Source organism: Schistocerca gregaria, chromosome 6, assembly GCF_023897955.1.
Source record: "Schistocerca gregaria isolate iqSchGreg1 chromosome 6, iqSchGreg1.2, whole genome shotgun sequence".
NCBI classification, from domain to species: domain Eukaryota; kingdom Metazoa; phylum Arthropoda; class Insecta; order Orthoptera; family Acrididae; genus Schistocerca; species Schistocerca gregaria.
The window spans coordinates 360,039,807-360,063,497 of record NC_064925.1 but is presented as its reverse complement, the minus strand read 5'-3'; the positions used below and the strand labels follow the sequence as shown (position 1 = coordinate 360,063,497).

Genomic DNA, 23,691 nt, shown 5'->3' with positions numbered 1-23,691 from the left:
CGGCACTAGTACAGTGTATATCCACATTTCGCAGCAATGCAGGCTGCTATTCTCCCATGGAGACGATCGTAGAGATGCTGGATGTAGTCCTGTGGAACGGCTTGCCATGCCATTTCCACCTGGCGCCTCAGCTGGACCAGCGTTCGTGCTGGACGTGCAGACCGCGTGAGACGACGCTTCATCCAGTCCCAAACATGATCAATGGGGGACAGATCCGGAGATCTTGCTGGCCAGGGTAGTTGACTCACACCTTCTAGAGCACGTTGGGTGGCACGGGATACATGCGGACGTGCATTGTCCTGTTGGAACAGCAAGTTTCCTTGCCGGTCTAGGAATGGTAGAACGATGGGTTCGATGACGGTTTGGATGTACAGTGCACTATTCAGTGTCCCCTCGACGATCACCAGAGGTGTACGGCCAGTGTAGGAGATCGCTCCCCACACCATGATGCCGGGTGTCGGCCCTGTGTGCCTGGGTCGTATGCAGTCCTGATTGTGGCGCTCACCTGCACCGCGCCAAACACGCATACGACCATCATTGGCACCAAGGCAGAAGCGACTCTCATCGCTGAAGACGACACGTCTCCATTCGTCCCTCCATTCACGCCTGTCGCGACACCACTGGAGGCGGGCTGCACGATGTTGGGGCGTGAGCGGAAGACGGCCTAACGGTGTGCGGGACCGTAGCCCAGGTTCATGGAGACGGTTGCGAATGGTCCTCGCCGATACCCCAGGAGCAACAGTGTCCCTAATTTGCTGGGAAGTGGCGGTGCGGTCCCCTACGGCACTGCGTAGGATCCTACGGTCTTGGCGTGCATCCGTGCGTCGCTGCGGTCCGGTCCCAGGTCGACGGGCACGTGCACCTTCCGCCGACCACTGGCGACAACATCGATGTACTGTGGAGACCTCACGCCCCACGTGTTGAGCAATTCGGCGGTAAGTCCACCCGGCCTCCCGCATGCCCACTATACGCCCTCGCTCAAAGTCCGTCAACTGCACACACGGTTCACGTCCACGCTGTCGCGGCATGCTACTAGTGTTAAAGACTGCGATGGAGCTCCGTATGCCACGGCAAACTGGCTGACACTGACGGCGGCGGTGCACAAATGCTGCGCAGCTAGCGCCATTCGACGGCCAACACCGCGGTTCCTGGTGTGTCCGCTGTGCCGTGCGTGTGATCATTGCTTGTACAGCCCTCTCGCAGTGTCCGGAGCAAGTATGGTGGGTCTGACACACCGGTGTCAATGTGTTCTTTTTCCCATTTCCAGAAGTGTAGTATCGTCTTCTTCCCTCCTTCCGTCACGATCAAGGTTACTGTGACTAACACTTTCAGTTGATGTAGCACACTCGTGCGTAAATCTTAGCATTCTTCTCGAACTGGTTTCTGCCTATTTCATTTCGGTATCCTGTTAGTGTCTATCAAGTTCGTTGTTTTCTACCGATCACGTTCACTGTTCAGTTTCCCGGACTATACACACCATATGTGGGGCGGCGGGTTAAAAACATTATAATGATAGCATAGAGCCGTAGGAGAAATACGGAATTGTTGTAAATATTGTTTGCCATCTTTTACAAGAGCCTGACAACTATTTCTGCGGTCAGCCAAAAAGCGATGGAGAACATACTGACCGCTCAGCAGGATCAGGACTATGATTATAAGTGAAGATTTTGAGTTCTAATTGATACATATATTTGGTAAAGTTTCATACGCACAACATTGTTATATCCATTATGTTAATACTGACAGTAAATCTCTCTATCCTGTACAGCGCTATGAGCCTACCAAGTTCGTTCTTTTCTACCGATCACTTTCACTGTTCAGTTTCCCGGACTATACACACCATATGTGGGGCGGCGGGTTAAAAACATTATAATGATAGCATAGAGCCGTAGGAGAAATACGGAATTGTTGTAAATATTGTTCGCCATCTTTTACAAGAGCCTGGCAACTATTTCTGCTGTCAGCCAAAAAGCGATGGAGAACATACTGACCGCTCAGCAGGATCAGGACTATGATTATAAGTGAAGATTTTGAGTTCTAATTGATACATATATTTGGTAAAGTTTCATACGCACAACATTGTAATATCCATTATGTTCATACTGACAGTAAATCTCTCTATCCTGTACAGCGCTATGAGCAGTTCAGATGCGACCTCTGCGGTAAGTTCCCACCATATTGTCTTTCGCCCTGACTCCTGATAATCAAAATAAATGATCGCCACAAAAGTGAAAAATAATTGTCACCACTTGCCATGCGGACTTATTAACATTATGGGCGGCACACCAACAGTTACTTTTGCGAAATCGAAGCAATCCAGGAAGGTGTACAGTCCTCAGGAGTTCACTTCCTATTATTACTGAAAATAAACGTTTTGTAACAGCCCGTCTCTGATATCATCCTAGGCAGCGCGCACTCCGGCGTTTGACTGACGCGGTTCTTCCGGTGGCTGGGTGCGAAGTGAAGCCTAGTCTTGCCTCTCTGGCCGTATTTATATATGTGGCGCAGCGGACGGCCAAGGCAACACCTCTTGTCATCCGCGCTTTGCCCACGGCATCAGTCTCTAAACGGTCACTTTCTGGGACACACAATATTTAATAGCTATAATCAATTTAGAATCTCCGTAATTTTTGCCTGCATGTGGATAAGTTGGTTAAAAACACAAAAAGTTTTAGCTCACCTGCATTAAAATTTTGCCTTCCATAATTCTTCGAACGGAACTGACAGTAGAACGTGTCCTCTGAACTATAACTTTAAGAGACCTTGTATTTGTTATTATTTACATTCAGGACTTGAAACCTGTTATAGTTCTATTATTTAATAGGTTATATCATGTGCTGCAACCAAAACTTTCTAGCATTAATATAACAGATACTTAATTTACTACAAATGAGGACATTTTAATTCCAAATTTAGTTTTCTGCAAATTACTCGAAAACTGTTAGAGGTAGCTCAAGGGGATTACATAATTGATGTTTTTATACTAAACTGAAGCTTCATACCAATTTTCACATTTCTAAGTGTAGTATTTAGCTCCTCCAATTTTTCTTAAACACGCAGATTCTGACCAAAATTTTTGTTTAATCAGGTTGAGACTTGCACAAGTTAATTTTGACATACATCTGCATATAATGACCAATTTTTGGGTTTCTACCTTTATTATTTAGCGCCATTTATTTTTTCTTATAACGATGTATTTAGAGAAAGATTGTCATTTAATTAATCTAAGATTTGACAGTTTAAACATTATTACACTTATGCGTATGTTGCCAAAGTTTAAAAAAGCAACTTTAGCTTTGAATTTCATTCTGTATTACGGTGCAATATTTGTGCGCTATACGCAGACGCGTCAAGGTGACGTGGCGCTACTAGCAGTGGACTGGGATAAGTCCCGGGATACTTGCTGGCCTCTGTATCTCACATACGATACAGGGCTTGTTGTACCACACACTGAAGTCACAAAAGGCCGTGATTTGGGGTAAGTGGAATGCACGCTACAGGGCATCTCACTCGGAACTGCCCTCCCAATTTTTAATTGCTCGTAGTGTCACTGTGGTGCCAATTGCTTCTCAAATTGCTGCTACAAATGCAGTAGTGCCACGTGGCCATCTGGAGCCCGATCTTCTTGCAAGGTACATTCTCGTGATCACTGTTGCCAGCAGTCATATACAGTGGTTACACTCCTGCCAAGACTTTTTGCAATATCATAGAAGGAACACCGAGCTTCTCATAGCCCTATTACACGACCTTCTTCGAACACAGTAATGTGTTGATTATAGCGTCTTTGGGTATGCTTGACTGACACCAACGCTCACGACCGTTAAAGCGTGTAATTACAGCAAATTTGATTTTAATTCTCATAGTGGTGTTACTTCTCCCCATGAACCATGGACCTTGCCGTTGGTGGGGAGGCTTGCGTGCCTCAGCGATACAGATGGCCGTACCGTAGGTGCAACCACAACGGAGGGGTATCTGTTGAGAGGCCAGACAAACATGTGGTTCCTGAAGAGGGGCAGCAGCGTTTTCAGTAGTTGCAGGGGCAACAGTCTAGATGATTGACTGATCTGGCCTTGCAACATTAACCAAAACGGCCTTGCTGTGCTGGTACTGCGAACGGCTGAAAGCAAGGGGAAACTACAGCCGAAATTTTTCCCGAGGACATGCAGCTTTACTGTATGATTAAATGATGATGGCGTCCTCTTGGGTAAAATACTCCGGAGGTAAAATAGTTCCCCATTCGGATCTCCGGGCGGGGACTACTCAGGAGGACGTCGTTATCAGGAGAAAGAAAACTGGCGTTCTACGGATCGGAGCATGGAATGTCAGATCCCTTAATCGGGCAGGTAGGTTAGAAAATTTAAAAAGGGAAATGGATAGGTTAAAGTTAGATATAGCGAGAATTAGTGAAGTTCGGTGGCAGGAGGAACAAGACTTTTGGTCAGGTGAATACAGGGTTATAAATACAAAATCAAATAGGGGTAATGCAGGAGTAGGTTTAATAATGAATAAAAAAATAGGAGTGCGGGTAAGCTACTACAAACAGCATAGTGAACGCATTATTGTGGTCAAGATAGACACAAAGCCCATGCCTACTACAGTAGTACAAATTTATATGCCAACTAGCTCTGTAGATGATGAAGAAATTGAAGAAATGTATGATGAGATAAAAGAAATTATTCAGGTAGTGAAGGGAGATGAAAATTTAATAGTCATGGGTGACTGGAATTCGTCAGTAGGAAAAGGGAAAGAAGGAAACATAGTAGGTGATTATGGATTGGGACTAAGAAATGAAAGAGGAAGCCGTCTGGTAGAATTTTGCACAGAGCATAACATAATCATAGTTAACACTTGTTTCAAGAATCATAAAAGGAGGTTGTATACATGGAAGAAACCTGGAGATACTAAAAGGTATCAGATAGATTATATAATGGTGAGACAGAGATTTAGGAATCAGGTTTTAAATTGTAGGACATTTCCAGGGGCAGATGTGGACTCTGGCCACAATCTATTGGTTATGAAATGTATATTCAAACTGAAGAAACTGCAAAAAGGTGGGAATTTAAGAACATGGGATCTGGATAAGCTGAAAGAACCAGAGATTGTACGGAGTTTCAAGGAGAGCATAAGGGAACAATTGACAAGAAACACAGTAGAAGAAAAGTGGGTAGCTCTGAAGGATGAAGTAGTGAAGGCAGCAGAGGATAAAGTAGGTAAAAAGACGAGGGCTGCTAGAAATCCTTGGGTAACAGAAGAAATATTGAATTTAATTGATGAAAGGAGAAAATATAAAAATGGGGTAAATGAAGCAGGCAAAAAGGAATACAAACGTCTCAAAAATGATATTGACAGGAAGTGCAAAATGGCTAAGCAGGGATGGCTAGAGGACAAATTTAAGGATGTAGAGGCTTACCTCGCTAGGGGTAAGATAGGTACTGCCTACAGGAAAATTAAAGAGACCTTTGTAGAAAGGAGAACCACTTGCATGAATATCAAGAACTTTGATGGAAACCCAGTTCTAAGCAAAGAAGGGAAAGCAGAAAGGTGGAAGGAGTATATAGAGAGTCTATATAAGGGCGCTGTACTCGAGGACAATATTATGGAAATGGAAGAGGATCTAGATGAAGATGAAATGGGAGATATGATACTGCGTGAAGAGTTTGATAGAGCACTGAAAGACCTGAGTCGAAACAAGGCCCCCGGAGTAGACAACATTCCATTAGAACTACTGACAGCCTTGGGAGAGCCAGTCCTGACAAAACTCTACCGTCTGGTGAACAAGATGTATGATACAGGCAAAATTCCCTCAGACTTCAAGAAGAATATAATAATTCTAATCCCAAAGAAAGCAGGTGATGACAGATGTGAAATCACCGAACTATCAGTTTAATAACTCACAGCTGCAAAATACTAACGCGAATTCTTTACAGACGAAAGGAAAAACTGATAGAAGCCGATCTCGGGGAACATCAATTTGGATTCTGTAGAAATGTTGGAACACGTGAGGCAATACTGACCGTACGAATTATCTTAGAAGAAAGATTAAGGAAAGGCAAACCTACGTTTCTAGCATTTGTAGACTTAGAGAAAGCTTTTGACAATGTTGATTGGAATACTCTCTTTCAAATTCTGAAGGTGGCAGGGGTAATATACAGGGAGCGAAAGGGTATTTACAATTTGTACAGAAACCAGATGGCAGTCAGAAGAGTCGAGGGGCATGAAAGGGAAGCAGTGGTTGGGAAAGGAGTGAGACAGGGTTGTAGCCTCTCCCCGATGTTATTATCTGTATATTGAGCAACCAGTAAAGGAAACAAAAGAAAAATTCGGAGTAGGTATTAAAATTCATGGAGAAGAAGTAAAAACTTTGAGGTTCGCCGATTATATTGTAATTCTGTCAGAGACGGCAAAGGACTTGGAAGAGCAGTTGAACGGAATGGACAGTGTCTTGAAAGGAGGATATATGATGAACATCAACAAACGCAAAACTAGGATAATGGAATGTAGTTGAATTAAGTCGGGTGATGCTGAGGGAATTAGATTAGGAAATGAGACACTTAAAGTAGTAAAGGAGTTTTGCTTTTTGGGGAGCAAAATAACTGATGGTGGTCGAAGTAGAAAGGATTTAAAATGTAGATTGGCAATGGCAAGGAAAGAGTTTCTGAAGAAGAGAAATTTGTTAACTTCTAATATAGATTTATGTATCAGGAAGTCGTTTCTGAAAGTATTTGTTTGGAGTGCAGCCATGTATGGAAGTCAAACATGGACGATAAATAGTTTGGACAAGAAGAGAATAGAAGCTTTCGAAATGTGGTGCTACAGAAGAATGCTGAAGATAAGGTGGATAGATCACGTAACTAATGAGGAAGTATTGAATAGGATTGGGGAGAAGAGAAGTTTGTGGCACAACTTGACTAGAAGAAGGGATTGATTGGTAGCACATGTTTTGAGGCATCAAGGGATCACAAATTTAGCATTGGAGGGCAGCGTTGAGGGTAAAAATCGTAGCGGGAGACCAAGAGATGAATACACGAAGCATATTCAGAAGGATGTAGGCTGCAGTAGGTACTGGGAGATGAAGAAGCTTGTACAGGATAGAGTAGCATGGAGAGCTGCATCAAACCAGTCTCAGGACTGAAGACAACAGCAACAACAACAACAGTGGTGTTACTAGCTCCACTATTACCCGACTGGTGTGAAATCTGGGCAGACATCATCTTCCTGTCAGTGTATTACATGGTTAATATGTTTCATTCCAATTTTCATTCCAGATGAATTTCTTTGTACAATATCGCTAATTTATTTCAGTTTTAATCATTAAATTAGCCTTCACCAACATTTGCATGAATTTCACACAATGGTGTTGCCGTTGGTTTGCCGCATAGGTCCCCACGGTGCTGGGATTTCTGTCGTGTATCCTGTTTACAGATGAGGCTGTTTTTACAAAGGACGCTATCGTCAACGTTCACTAACCCGCCCTGTGGTAGTGAAACATCAGCACAATTTCAGCGTCAGAGTGTGGGAAGACCCAATTGGCGACCACCTTGTGGGACTAGTCACCCTTACAATGGGAGAGGCATATCTACCCTTCCTGCCACTCGTCTTGCATTCCCTGTTGGAAAGATAGCCTTTGGTGGTACAAAGGGTAATGTGGCTACCACATTACGGTGCTCTACCTGCTGCTCTTTTGAGTGTGGAGTCAAATTCCTCGTGCAGACGAAACTTTTCCACCTGTCTAGTGTGTTTTCATGTATGATTTCAGTTACTGAAACCTACGCTGTCAAAGAAGTTTTACCTCCAACGAAACGTGGGTGTGCCTTCCTTGGAACACATTTCCGTTCGTATGTCTAAATGATCTTTTTTGCTACTTTTCGACTCAGGAGTCGTTTTCTTGCAGTTCGTCCCAATTAAGCAAAATCATGATTCACGGAGTCTATGTATGTGTATCTTGACGCAATTTGTAGAAACCATTGCTAAATTTGTAGATAAGTTGATAGTTACAGGCTGGGAAACAAATATATGTATATTCACGTTAAGTGGTTACTCATGCGTAAATTATATTTACAGATATATAGTAAATGCCATCTATTTTCGAAAATTAACAAAGCTCTCTAAGAAGTAGCGCTAAATGGCGACAATTCATACAACAATGATTGTTCGTGCTTGTATATTGCATTGGTAACAGACTTGTTCGCAGTCAGCTTCCGCAACAGAAGCGTCTTATCAGACTAGAATATTCTACCCCCTCCTTCCTGCCTGGAATTTAAAAAAAAATGGCTCTAAGCACTATGGGGCTTAACATACGACGTCATCAGTCCCCTAGACTTCGAACTGCTTAAACCTAACTAACCTAAGGTCATCACACACATCCATGCCCGAGGCAGGGTTCGAACCGGCGACCGTAGCAGCCGCGTGGTTCCGGACTGAAGCGCCTAGAACAGCTCGGTCACAGCGGCCAGCAGGAATATTCTTTCACCCGATATGTGAGGCACGTACGTCATAAAATCTGCAAGTTGAAGCGTATTACAATTTTAATCACTGAATTTTTCACACAGGTAGAGGTTAAAGTTATGGTAAAGAATGTATGAATTGTGGCAACAAAATCGGCGTCTTTGCTTACTATCTGATTTTTACGGAATGTAGGCTGATGTCATTGTTACACTTCAAGAACTCACTTATTCATTACACACTCGTAGAGCAGATCGTGGCAGGATGTTATTCCCACTAGTCACATTAAAAGCCTTCAAGCTAAATAACAGAATGGCGGGCATAACATATATTTGAATCAGGGAGTTCGCATAGCCTTGTAGTTTTACGGAAACTGCTTAAGGGTTTCACTCGAAACTTCTGTTCTCACTTCACGCAGTTATCACAAATCTGCAAAACAAGAAAGATCCTTCTAACATAATTGTGTTGAAAGACGGTTACTTAGCGTCAGATGCCTATATCGACTGTTTCTTCATCGGAGGCCGTCAGCAACTAAACTCGACTTTTGTAGAATGGTGTCTACGCGGCCACAATGGCCACCCAATGGCCGATTTACTTACCTTGAATTAAAACTTACTTTTTCCCTTTCTTCTCTTATTTTTGTGAACAAACACTGTGTACCTATACTGTTTCCGTGATTAAAGTTTGAATTTGTATTTAAGATATGGGAGGCGACAACATTATAACTAGCAGGCCCGTTACGTAACGTCAAAGTACGGAGTTTGGCTTCAGTTAGATACAGAAATGCTAAAATTTGAAATGATTCCTCAACTGATTATTTTCATTGAAAGTTAGAATAAAAAGTGTGTATAATTTTTATCCAGGTATTTCTGGTCGGACGTAAAATATATCATTAGCAGTACGTCAATAACTGGCAATGCGAGGGGAAATTTAAACTGCCGCGCTGAATAAACATTGGATTAGAAAAGACCGGACTATTATCTCTGCATAAAATGTAAATTCACTTTTAGAAAAATATTTACGCTTTAAGAAGAATCGATCTCTGGCCGTTAACGTGTGAACGTATGTTATAGTCAACATAATGCTTCCTAATTCTGATGAGTTACCTAGAGATTCTTGTTAACATTTATCAGTAGGATACAGTGTCAAACTCCTTGAAATAAAACAAATTATTATCTGAATTAATTACTGTGCAACCAATGAAATTAAACTAATGGATGAAAGCAGATGCTTATATGCTTGGTTTAAGATACCAAACGGAAGTGAACGATAGTAGGCGGTAGCCTTTCATCGGCGATAGAAGATATTATAGAGTTGACTGATACTAGATCAGTGATAAAAATGATAAAACTAATAATGATGACAGTCAAATGCAGTATTCATTATCCATGATTTTGTAGAGAAGCTTCTAACACCATTTGGAGGCGTTACAGGCTGGTCGGTTTCAGTTATTTATATCTCAAAGCAAGATAATGAAATTTACGACGATTTCCTGTTGTTTGAAACAAGATTTTTCGGCATTACAGTTAAGGAATTACGATTCGCAGCATTTCAATTGTCCTAGATGAATGATGTTATTAAAATTATGTGTAAGATGGGACTAGAATGGCTGGAAAGGAAGGCACAGCTGGTTCCCGGAAAAGGCTTCCAACACTGACGTTGTGGTCAAGTGCCCAGGACATAAAATATTGGCCCACGAACAGCGCACGACTATTGATGAGAACTAAAATGACTGTTTGAACAAAACCTGTGCCTAAAACTTCTTCAGTCCTTTTACTTTTTTTAGGTAGTAATCATGATTTTTTTCTTGGAAAAATAAAGGTATCATGTTATTATTTTTTTACTCTTAGCACGTAATGTGTGCTGCAAATAAGTTTTTTTCTCTTGATACACTTTTTAAATGTTAACTCTGGTTTCATCAATTTATTTGGATCTTTATTTATCTATGTGGTCATTATGCACTACAACTTCCGGCACAAAGGACACTCTGTCATTTTTCAGATTATTATTTTTAAGTTATTTGCTTTTGTTCGACGGTAATGCAAAAATCAGCATGGTAGGAGAATAGTCTGGCTGTACAAGCATTAATTTTGAAGGTCTTAGATCTATTGAAAATTGGGTAAAAAAATCGCGAAACATTAGGGTGGCAGTGATATCCACCGTTCTCCTACAGATCGTTGTTGGTTATTGTAATCATACGAATCACGTTAAAAGTGTAAATAGTCCCGATTAATGTTAACATAAAATAAATATAAATTTACAACAAAATTGCTAATAAGAATCAAATCTACTATAAAAATACCACATCAGTTACTAATAGTGTAGACTCTATGCGGGATTGATGAAAGTACTGGCTACCCCGAAAGTTAACGGAGGACCGCTGAATTACGATAAGAAGATCGCAGATGCTAGATGCTTCAGATGGCTCTGAGCACTAGTGCACTTTACGTCTGACGTCATCAGCCCCTAGAACTTAGAACTACTTAAACCTAACTAACCTAAGGACATCACACACATACATGCCCGAGCCAGGATTCGAACCTGCGATCGTAGCAGTCGCGCGGTTCTAGACTGAAGCACCTAGAAGTTCTCGATCACAGCGGCCGGCTGCAAATGCTAGAATTAGGTGTTACGTTCCAAGCTCTGCATCTCTTGCTGGCGGTGATAACGAGACTACCCAGTTTGCTCTGACACTCTTCTATCCTCTTTCTTTTCCTTCGTGCAATGTTGACAGTTGTTAATACCTTCCGTCTCCTTTAACTAATTTGCAATTCATAATTCGCGAAATTTTCTGTGAAGTTCGGTATTGTTGCTTCAATAAACTTAACACCCCCGGATAGCTGTGCGTGTTGAAGAGCCGTTAGTCGCAGGTTCGAATCATGCCTCGGGCATGGATGTGTGTGATGTCCTTAGGCTAGTTAGGTTTAAGTAGTTCTAAGTTCTAGGGGACTGATGACCTCAGATGTTAAGATCCCTAGCGCTGAGGGCCATTTGAAGCGCCGCTTTCTGGAAGGGGAGGTGCACTGGCTCCGGAGCGAATCCTCACGGCGGACTAACTAGGAGAATATAAAGCTGTTACCGAAGTCCCGACTCAGTTGCACGATTTGAAAACATTTAGAAAAACTTTCGCTCGTGAGTAACACTGCACGCAGACTGTTGGGTCCATATATTCCGTACCGGTGGATAATGGGATGGCGACAGGCAGGGCATAAGGCCACCCCTTAAACTAACAGTGCCAAATCCCTTAACAACCATGCCGATCTTGCACCAGTGCGGGACAGAGGGACGAGAAAAAGAATAAGAAAACTTTATTGGTATAATAAGTTTTTATAAAAACGACATGTGTTTGTAATACGGAACAATTCATGAGCCTATACGATTAAAATCGTAAAATATACGACTTTTTAAAACTATGTTTGGTAACAGGTTTTTTGAAAGAAAAACAACTCAATGGAGAAGCATAAAGCTGAATGCTGTAAGAACACAGTGTAAGTGATGCTTTTATTTTTTGGCTCAGCATACTCAAGTCAGTGAGCATATCTTCTAGTATTTTTCTTTTTTACGGATCTTTTCTGGCGGATGGGGCTTTATCGTGTCGCGTTGTTGATACTTGTAGTAGCGAGCAAGCGGTGTCATTAGTAGTTTTGGAGTTGCAGGTTGAAGTCGGCCGAGTTAAGATTCGTACTGAACCAACATGAACATAATGCAGCTTCTCTCGGATGAACTTATTTTGGTTAGTGAATTACACGGTCCAGTGACATAACGTGATCATCGCCTATGTTCGACATCAACATGTTATAACAACTCAGAGACGCTGCCTTAGCAGCATTAGCAGTTGAGGGTATATAGATTGTGTCGAAGGGATGCAGAAAACAGTGCAGTCGTAATGCGGAAACGAAGCGATTTGTTTGACGTCTAAAACGGCATGTTCGTTGGGTTTCTGGCCAACGGTGGAAGAATTTCCGAAGCAGGTAAGTCTGTAAACTGTTCGGGTGTCGCCGTGGTTAAAGTAAACAGTGCATGGCAAACTGGGCAAGCAGGACGTCCTCTTAGTGGCATCAAGAACCCTTCTCTGGTGAATCACGTTTTATGCTCTGTCGTGTAGATTGCCATTGGCGTGTTTGGCGTGAAACGTCCGAAAGGGTACACTCTGCAACAACGCTCAGAGGGATCCATGCTGGAGGAGGGAGCATTATGGTCTGCGTAATGTTTCCGCCCCATTCCTTGGGTGACCTCGTCTTTCTGAAGGCTCAACTGATCACCATATGTATGTATGTATCCTTGGGGACCATGTCCGCCCCTACATGCAGTTTGTTTTTCCTCGGCGCGATGACATCCACAGGGCGGACTATGCAACGTGTCACACAACTCGCAGTGCACTCGCATGGTACGAAGAGGACTAGAAGGACTTTACAATACTCCGCTGGCCAGTGCATTACCCGGAGTTAAAGCAGGCACAGAATCTGTGGGACCACCTCGATCGGATTAACGTGCCATGGATTCCCAATCGAGATGGACACAGCACTGGAGTTGTCATGGCTTTACATCCCTGTCGGTACCTTCCATAACCTCGTTGATTCTCTTCCAGCACGTTTCGCAGCAGTCCGCGCCACAGTGGATGGTATTTCGGGCTTTGAACCGTTGGCCGTATCAATGTGACTGGACCTTGTATATCCATGTCAATGAGAAGGACGTAGGTAATAGCGTTCTCCTGTTTGAAGACAAATGAATTAAATCCAGGTGTTCTTTTATTGCAAGGTATCTTTGTCACCACAGCTGTTCCCGTCAGATCACCGAAGTTAAGCGCTGTCGGTCGTGGCCGGCACTTTGATGGGTGACCCTCCGGGCAGCCATGTGCTGTTGCCATTTTTCGGGGTGCACTCAGCCTCGTGATGCCAATTGGGAAGTTACTCGACCGAATAGCAGCGGCTCCGTTCAAAGAAAACCACCGTAACGACCGGGAGAGGGGTGTGCTGTCCACATGCCCCTTCTATCCGCATCCTCATCTGATGGTCCCGATGGGCCACTTGTGGCCTAATGACGGAGTGCTTTTATCTTTGCCAGCACAAGTCATTAATTTTATGTGGCAGTTCATTACAGGCACGTCGCAGGTAGTAGGCATTCAATTTGGTCATTTGCTTTGGTCGTTTGCCGGGTGGTATCGGTTTGTAGGTTGTCTCCATGCGAAAGATGCGACTGCCATGAAGTATAGTACTGCGAAAAAGGAAAGGAGTCTACCAATGCACTCAACGTTTCAGCTAAGAAGATGTGAAGCACTCATGTTCACAATAGTGCCGTATCTGTACATCGGAGTAACTAGACTGCAAACCAGTGATCGTCAAAGCATTTTTGCTCAAGAGCCACTATTAACATTGAGGGACGACACCTCGGGCAGCATATGTACCAATCTTATTATTATTTGGTAAGATATACAAATTGGTATGTTGCAAGCGTCCAGTAGACTAGTTGTGATAAGGCCGCGATAAGTTTTCAGATGGCCCTCATGCAGTGATCGTTAAAAGTCGGTACCATTCAGACCACTTGCTGTCAGCTGCTCTCTATTTCAGATTGTTGCACCCTCAGCGACCCCAAAGTCGTAGCAGAGCTTTGCCTAACTAAGTCTTGCGTTGTCTGTGTGAACGGATGGTTAATTGGTTAATAAAAGTAACTGTACTTATGTTTCGAAGCATTGTTCAATATGAGACACTATGACATATGATTTGAATGCCACTTTTATTCTACTCATAGCACTGTGTTATAAGATCTTTAATGTAATATTTCTCGCTGCAAGTAAGTATCACATTTGAAGATGACCGTCTCTGTAACACGCATTCACAAATCCATGTTGCTTCCGTCTCAAAATTCACACCGTAGCAGCTGATTGCTACGAGACGTTAGTACATGTGAGTTATCGATACTGGAAGACAAAAACAATTAAAGTTTCCCGCTGTAACACAACAGTGACCGCGCTGCTTGACCATTACACCCCTTGAGGTAAGCGGGCAACTGCACTTAGCTATTAAAATTAAGCACATCTTAATATGGCAACGCTTTATAAGTACTTTTTTGTTACTAAACAGAAAAACTACAGATCTTAACGTTAGTTGACGTTTTGGTTTCGGCTGTTAGTTGCCAGAAACATATTGTTATAAAATACGGCTGAGAATCGCGGGGCACACGAGTACTTGATTTGGCCGCAATTTGAGCACCACTGCTGTAAACATTTCACGTAGGTAAAACACTTTGCTGCGTTGGATTTCGCGGCAGCAGCCGATATATGTGTAATAAGTATCTAGAAACGCGTGAGTTGTAAGTTCATCTAGAATTATCATTTATACGCTAACGTTTTCAGCGCCGTAATACGCAATCAGCAGCCATCTCTTCAAGATAGTGGCTGAATTTTTCTATGACAAAATGTAGGCGCGTCATGTATGAAAAATAAACAGTCTGTGCACTAGCACGACATCAACACATATCGACTACCAGAACGCCACTCTATTACCGTACCGTCAGAACACTGGCATTATTTCGGAGTGTCTGCCAAGCGCGACGCCTACATCAGAGTGAGCACTGCACTTGGTTGATGGCGAGGCTTGCGTGCATACCTTGATTCACGGCCAATGCAAGAGCTCATTTTTCTCTCGCTCGCGGCGTACACCCTTTTCGATTTAGCGGTCAGACAAGGATAAATTGCAGCGGGAACTAGTGCAGCTGGTAGCCGGGTGTTGTTATTTCCTGCTTCGAACCTAAATGTTCCGGCATGATGACGTACGACTCTTTTCGCACGTCGAGAGGCGGGGTCTTATGTACGAGACAAGTAAATTTCCCTTAACAAGCTCCTCTAGAGTCAATCTGTCATACAAGAAGCGACAGAGACAAATTGTTGTTCGTAGAAAAAACCAACAGGATATACTCATTTTCTCAGCCTCTGGAGGTTTTTATTAAAGATAATCTGTTTATCAGAGTATCAGAGTGTATGATAAACTACAGCTAATCCATAAAAAAACGGTATAACATGTAACGCCGATATAATTAAAACACTGAGGGAAATTGAAAGTATTACGCCATGAAACAGCAACCCGATATTTATCATACTTCGTGCACAAGTTAATCGCATAGCCGGTATTACATGATTGAACTTCCACTCCATTCACAACATCCATCATCAACATCAGTATTGGGTGTGAGGCATAGGGCACGAGTACATCCTCGTATTCGTTATGGACTGATAAGGTAAGAAACGAGGAAGTTCTTAGAAACGGCGAGGAAAGGAATGGTTGAAATGGCTATGAGCACTATGGGACTTAATATCTGTGGTCATCAGTCCCCTAGAACTTAGAACTACTTAAACCTAACTAACCGAAGCAGGTTTCGAACCTGATACCGTAGCAGTTGCGCGGTTCCGGACTGAGCGCCTGAACCGCTAGACCATCGCGGCCGGCGAGGAAAGGAATGTATGGAAAACATTGACAAGACGAAGGGACAGGATGGTAGGGCATCTGTTAAGACATCTTCCATGGTTCTGGAGTGAGCTGTACAGGGTAAATACTGCAGATGAAAATAGAGACTGGAATACACCCAGCAAATAACTGAAGACATAGGTTGCAAATACTACTGTGAGGTGAAGAGGTTGGCACAGGACAGCAATTCGTAGCGGCCGCATCAAACCAGATAAAAGGCTGATGGAAAAAAAGGATGCGTGGGACCAAACAGTCCAAGAATGTGACGTTGAGAACTTTTTGCCAAGCCTGAAACGCATGTTGCATTAGTGCATGAGACTGTTAACTGGCGTCTGATATGAAAGTGTACGTCTGTCCCTCACATCCAAGATTTACCAAGTGAGTGACAAATTACTGGACGGCCAAGCCGGTCGCGGATCCATGAGTTTCTCAAAGCATTTGTGTTGTAAACTGAGATGTAGGGTGTTGCATTATCCTGATGGACTGCACCATTTGGTAGGCTGGTCGTGTGGGTTGTAACAACTGTGAGATCGACAATATCCGCTACAGCTGTGACTTTGTTTTATTATAAACGTGACCGGTTTCGGAAAAATAATATTCCCATCTTCAGGTCTACAAAATTACTGAAAGGGAGAAGGATTTATTATTTTTGTATGTATTAAGTTTTTTCTAACAACCCCGCCACCCCTCATTCCCTTGTAGGAGGGAATGGTGATGTATTACGACATCGCTATTCCTCTATGCATTTCCCTCCTAGTTGTATGTCACCGAGATTATTTTTGTTTTCGGTTTACTTTTTATTATTGTTCATTCATTTGGATCACAACTGTACGAAATATTGTCACTAATTCCCACTACCCCCACCTTCCTTCTCCCTCTCCCTTTTTCCCTTTTATTTTCATTTAATTCTCTTGATTTCTTGTCCGTTCTAATCAATGTTAGTAACGTTGTTCATAACAGTTTTCTACGAATATCGTTTCATTCATCAAGAACCATCATATTTACACACACTGCATTAGTACCATTTGCATTTTATTTAGCTTTCCCCTAATGACGTTTTATAACCGTTTTAATGAAAATTGTTTTTCCACTGAGGTATTTTTATGGAAATTATTTTTCTACTAAGCGTTATTATATGTATTTGTACCCATATAGCATTAGTACTATTAATGTATTGGCAGTTTACCACCATGCAGGACTACTTCCAATTTAGCACAATTAGTACTTTTTGTACTATCAGTTCATTCATTATGGAACCATGGATTTACTATCTTTCATATTTTCACCCAAATTTCAGTTTTAATTTTTGATTTTAACTGTTTGTTGCGTTTGGAATAGTGAGGTGTCGTAGTTCTTCATTCTCATGCCCCTCCACGTAACTGATGTTCCTTCTTTGCGCTCATAGCGGTCGCTAGTTTACCTCTCGCGGCACGCCGCCCTCTCGCACCGCTCCGTACCACACCGTCGCATCCGCCTGTTCCACTGTGCAGTCTGGTGCTCACCTCGCAGCTGACTACGTGAGTTACTCTTTATATTGTTCGATTTTAGCGCTTTCAACTTCTGCTCGGTTTTTCACGCACGTTCTCGGAGGCCCCTGTACAATTCATTTCCTTTTCCCTGTTCCCTCGTTTCTAAACTGACTAACCCGATCGCACATTTTCGGTTATGCTTGAAAAACATTACCATCGGTAATTACTTTTTTACAATTCCATGTATACTACGCAGACTTAACGCTCATATGCTACCTTGTTTCAGTGAATTTGTACACCTGAATATGGGAATATAATAACCGGCCATGTTTATAATAACACAAAGTCACAAATGTGGATTTTTTCAATCTCACCATACAGATGTTCTGTTAACAATATCCTATGCGTGTATAAAACGAATGTTCAACATTCTAGCCATATCCAGGAGCGCATTCACTCTCCCTTCAACAATTCGAAACAGTCCTGTTGGCACATTCATTAACTCCTCACACCATATTTCCTGGAACAAAATACTTGAGAATTAAAGACACTAGCTTCCAGGGAGCATTGATTTATATCAATGGGGCAAGCTGAAAATCTGTGCCGGATCGGGATTCGAACCCAGGTCTGCTGCTTACTGGACAGATGCGCTGACCACTACTCCATCCTGACACATTGGTCACATCCACCATACGGACTATCCTAGCACTCCTTCTGTCAGACCTAAATTCTTAACTTACACCACACGCTACTGATTCAGTACTCCTGCTCATTAGCTTCATTACTGGCGAATTTTCGCCGATTCCTGTAAGAGCATCTGCACTGAAGGGATCACTAGCCGTCATCACATTATTTGTACATGTGATTTCTGTTCTTTCGCACATGTCCGATAGAACAGACACCTAACACGTATAATTCCTGGAGTTGGGTAGGTATGGTTCTCGAGAGTTGCGTATTGTGACCTTTCAGAAGGCCATCTACGGATACGTTGGCGACGATTTGGCCGCCGTAAACAGAGGTGAGATTCATTGCTGACCACGCCATAACGCCATTCATTGTCCCAGTTGATCCCGTCGGCAGAGCATTCTCGTCTCTGTTGTCTGTGGTAGAATGACGGCAGTAAACGACTCATGGCAAATCGAGCTTCCAGTAATCTGTTCCCCAGTGTTCGCGATGACGCTCTGCCTGTAACTTTTGCCCTGATATCAGCTATTGTCTATTGGTCTATTCGACAGAGCCAGCCGACCAATCTACGTTATTCTCATGACGTAGACCTCGAAGGACTTGAGGCTCTTCTTATCACACTGCCGTCCTAAGTTAATAGCACAGCCAAACATTCTGCAGTCATTCCGTTATAACTGCATAGTTCACTCACGTTAATGTGACCATCTGTCAGAAGGCTGAATAACCCTCTTTCGCAACGCGAACGTGCAGGAAGAGAATCATTGAGGTTCTGTAAGATACCGACAGGGATGTGGAGCCGACTCCTTTGTCGTTGTTAGCTACTCTAGGTTTTGCAGTTGAGGAAACCTTTACGAACATCAAGATCGAGAAGGTCCCGAAGATCTAGTGTCTGGTGCCCAGGGCAGTATGGTAAACTGATACTGGTGTTCTCTGAACCACGCATGTACACACCGAGATGTGTAATACGTTATATGGTCCTGCTGGCGGATGCCACGAGCCTAGGAAAAACAAACTGCATGCAGGGGTGGACATGGTCCGCAAGGATAGATGGATACATGTGTCTTCCAGAAAGACGGGACCGCCCAGGGGACGCCACGAAAACGTTCCCCAGATCATAACGCTCCTTCCTCCTGTGTGGATCCTTTTCACGTTTCGCGCCGCACACGTCAACGACCATCTGTACCTGAAAAGGCGACATGTAGCCACTCATTCGACATCCAGCTACGGTTCTGGCGCGCAAATTCCAGCCTCTGTCATCATAGGTCGATGAAACATGCGCCAGCTGCAGACACACTTACACAGCAACGTTCACTGAACAGTTGTTGAGGAGACACAGTTGCTAGCCGTTAGATTAATCTGGACTGTCAGTTGCCCGTAAATACCTCGCAGCTGTCGTTCACTCCTGTCATCTATAGTCCGTGGTGCGCCACAGTTTCCTCGGTGGTGTTCTTCCCTGCACTGTATACTTTACCCACAGCAGCAAACAAACATTACAAAAACTTAGCAGTTTTGGAAATGCTTCCACCTTTGTCAGGGAAGTCAGTGCTCATGCACTATTAGACGCCAGACAAACTGCTCCGTTTCCGCACAATGAGAACAACTGCACTGTTTTGCGCATCTACCCGACGCGTTCTATGTACCCTCCACATCGAGCACTGCCTGAGACCTGGTACTTAAGGGGGGAGTAGGACGTGAAACGAGCCGACTTGGAGCAGGAGAGGCACCACAGGACATTTTAATTTAAACTGTCTATACTTTTACAAATAAATTCATAAAACTTTGTTTTACATGACCAGGAAGGATTCAGGATTCACACTCATAGCAGAGGAAGTTCAAAAACATAACAAAACAAATTTTTTTTACATGTGAAATTTCATCATTTTTTCACTTGGTATTGGCTGCATTTGTTGCTGTAGGTACACTTTTCTTCATAAGTAAGAATTTTGCACAGCAAACAAACCATACTTACAGGTGTATGAAACTCTAGAATTTCCCGAATCTGTTAAAAACTGTGGTAAAAATTGAGATAATTAACTATAAAATTCGAGTTTTTTCTAAACACGAAGTTTAAAACGTAACAGCCCATTCACTTTTACATAGATTAAATAAATTCTAGAATTTCATACACCTGTAAGTATGGTTTGTAAGCTGTGCAACATTCATCGAAGAATCTCTTTTACTTATGAAGAAAAGTGTACCTATAGCAACAAATACAGCCAACAGTGAGTGAAAAAAATCATGAAATGTCACATTTAAAAAATATTATTTTTTCGTGTTTTTGAACTTCCACTGCTTATGAGTGTGAATATTGAATCCTTCCCAGTCACGCTGACAAAGTTTTATGAATTTATTTGTAAAAGTATAGACAGTGCAAATTAAAATGTCCTGTGGTGCCTCTCTTTCTCGAACTCGGCCCGTTTGACGTTCTACCCCCCCCCCCCCCCCCCCCCCTCAAGGAAAGGGAGGATTCGGTGTTGGCGGGGCCGTAATCAGTTACCGTTAGTTACTCAGTTTTTAAAAAAATCACGTACACTTTATTTGGAAACAATTGGAAAGAAGTTAATAATAAGCAACAGGTATCAAATTTGACTGTTAAGACACAATGTCTGATTAAAAAAATTCTTAAGCAAGTCGCACTCACGGCTGAGGCCTTTTTTGACCAGAAATTCAAATTATTTGTCAGCTGAAGGCGCCAACAGTAATAACTCAAAAAACAGTTGGACGGATGAAGGCCTGGACCGCAAATTTTTGTGAAGCAATTAAACTTCTTCGAGAGATATTTAAAGGACAATCAACATTTCAGTGTTAAGATATTTTGTCTAATTAATATTTCTTAATACAAGTTACACTCATGGCCGAAGGCCTTATTAACAAGACATTGAAACTCTTAGTTTGCTGTAGGCCCAAACAGTAACAATTCAAAATTAAAATATTTTTTTAAAAACAAACAATCCTCAAAATCTGCCAAAGCAAGAGAGAACTGGGCGTCATACAGTGCTCCAAGGATCGACCTGGGAAGGTCGCTCAACTTCGTAAACGACAAACCAAGAGTTGTATTCACTTAAACTGATGGCAACTGAACAGTTTAAACGCAGACCAAAACTCTTGAGAAATCTACCTAATGTGTGATAACCAATACAACAATGGAATAACCTAGGCGGAACCGGCGGACAGCACTGCGTCTTCAGAATCCGGTGTTTAGAACATCCAGAAGCAGAAGGAACCACTACAACCAAAGTAGTCCAAAAGAAACAAAATATCCGAACGGCAATCAAGGAGGCTGTAGAACTACACGCCTTACCGGACGGCAGCGGCAAGTTGAGGAAAGGTACACTGCCGCGAAAATACGCTAACCTCCAGGGCAGGTAACTGGGGCGTTAGCGGCCACTAAGCAGAAAAATACCGCTGGTTGAATATAATAATAATACAAGGAATTAAATGATTAATAATAAGAAGTGGAGGACTGATGATTAATTTCACCAACTCCAAACACTCCACTCGCTGCTCTTCGTCTCAGCGGCCCTGTGGGCAGCAAAGTGAAAACAAATGGCGTGATCTCAAAATAGTGGAGGTTCCACTACTGGGTTAATGTTCACTAGGCTCAAACGCCCTGGATCCGGTGGACAACGAGGCTGTGGCCCTCGCAACTACAGCCTGTCGATCCGGGAGTGCCTGCGCGCCACCAGCAGTCCTGGCATGACCTCGCACTGCCGGACCTCACTGCTGCTCTGTTCCAACCAAACTCCCCAACACACTCCGGCCTGGAAAACGCTTGACGTCCCTCCAAAGATAGTACCACCATAATAGATATGGATAACAGCTGCTGCTGCCACTCACAGACAGACAACACTAGCAAATGTAGCGGCGCTAGTAAACACAAGAAGAAAACGAGACGCCCTCTCCCTGTTACATGATGCCAACCTACCAATGGCACCAACATGAGCCACAACACGGCTCACTGCCACCTGTGAGATGTTATTCCACCTTGACATCGAACACAGACGGTAATCACATTAATGTGATTGGTCCGTGTAACTGTCTGAACCATCAGTCAGTATGATTTGACCTTTCTCAAAGTTCATAAGAAGGTGGTAAGCCACATGTACCCATTCTGTAGGCTTGCTGTGTTACGATCTCAACCTGCAAAGTCAGTTGCTGAGGCCTTGTAGGTCGCCACATCCTGACGACCCGATACTCACTGCACCTCACTTTTGACGTGAGGACCACCTGCTGTGCCAGCCGACTCGCAGCTTCTGCTGTGCTCGCCTTGGTGATCATTTGATTTTCTACAGCCTCGTCCCACAGTAGCCTAGTACTTGATAACCACATGCTTTAGTGAATTGTTGGCAAATCACTCGTAGTAAGTCTTGCTCCTTGAGCACCTGGTGTCTGTCATTGGAATACAAAGATTTTGTCGTGTTATTAATATTAATTTGTAATTATTCAACACATGTGATCACCTATGATAGTGATTCCGATAAAATTCGTATCTTTTTTTTTCTACAACTACATCTGTTCTCTGCAGGTCACTGTAAGGTATGTGGGCGCAGGGAATTTTGGGTACTACAGTCACGCTCTCCCCCTCACCCCCTCCCCTCCCAACCCCCTTTACACCTGTTGCGATCTTTGCACGGTAAGAAAGGTTGTTGGTCGACTTTCCAGTGAACTTGGATCTATGCAATATTGCCTCAGGAAGAACCAGTTCATCATATTTTGCTCAGTTTACCTTGTTATTGCGTCTCAAATTGGCACCTCTGATTTTTGGACCACTTCCTAACTTAATCCAGGAGGAGACTGACCAGTGGAATATATTATTTTAACCATAGTTAACATTATGATGCGAACGTCATGCGTTCTGCATCGGTTCAAAATATGTTTTTGTATGTGTAACTATTATCCATTGTTTCCCAAATAGCCAAACCTCTATTTTATACTAGCTCTACCTTATATTCCTACGTTCTTTCCTTTCCGTCCCCTCTTGCATGAAAGAGTGAGTGAATACGAGTGTCTGCTTTGCATTTCCAAGGTTATTAGCGGTGTAGCGTATTCCATCTGCTGTGATGATAGAACGCTCAAATTATAGAATGCTCAATGATGAGTAGCTTTTCCAAGGCAAAGAAGTCTGTCCCTCTGCGTAAGTCATCTGATTGTTGTTAATTTCCTTTTTTATGAAGGACATTTTGTTCGCTTTGACCGTAGAAATTACTTGTTTCACTACTGCAGTTTTAGCCTTAGGGGTACTGCGAAAGATTTTGCTACAGCAGATGCCAGACTTTAAAAGTCCTCCGACATGTATGATGCATGCCATTGCGAAGGATTTTAAAGTCTGACAAATGCTGTAGCAAAATCGTTTGCAGTACCACTTAGAAATAGCCCAAAAGATCGAAATTACAATGGAGAAATAAATAATTTCTACTGTAGCAGCACCACCATTTAAAATGGGAAAAGGTTGGCTTTGGTGCAATATTTCGGAGCGCACAAGTTAGAACCAGACATGGGCCTATTGACAGTAAGTTACACTACCAGCGGTTGTGAAGTAGAACGGAGGCGACAGGACCGTAGACCTGCTGAAAAGAGTACACGCAGCGGTTTGCATGGCGCAAGTTACAGGTAGAAGGGGCCCACTCCCCCAACCC

General features: G+C 43.0%; 1 protein-coding gene across 1 annotated transcript in view; it reads right to left on the bottom strand.

Annotated features, from left to right (window-relative positions):
• LOC126278884 (piggyBac transposable element-derived protein 3-like) overlaps nucleotides 1-22,384 on the bottom strand; it is a 28,114-nt gene extending 5,730 nt beyond the window's left edge. Inside the window, exon 1 of the mRNA XM_049979159.1 lies at nucleotides 22,255-22,384. Coding sequence (XP_049835116.1) covers nucleotides 22,255-22,384 — 130 coding nt within the window. The remainder of the gene's footprint in view (nucleotides 1-22,254) is intronic.
• Between the last annotated feature and the right edge of the window lie 1,307 nt (nucleotides 22,385-23,691).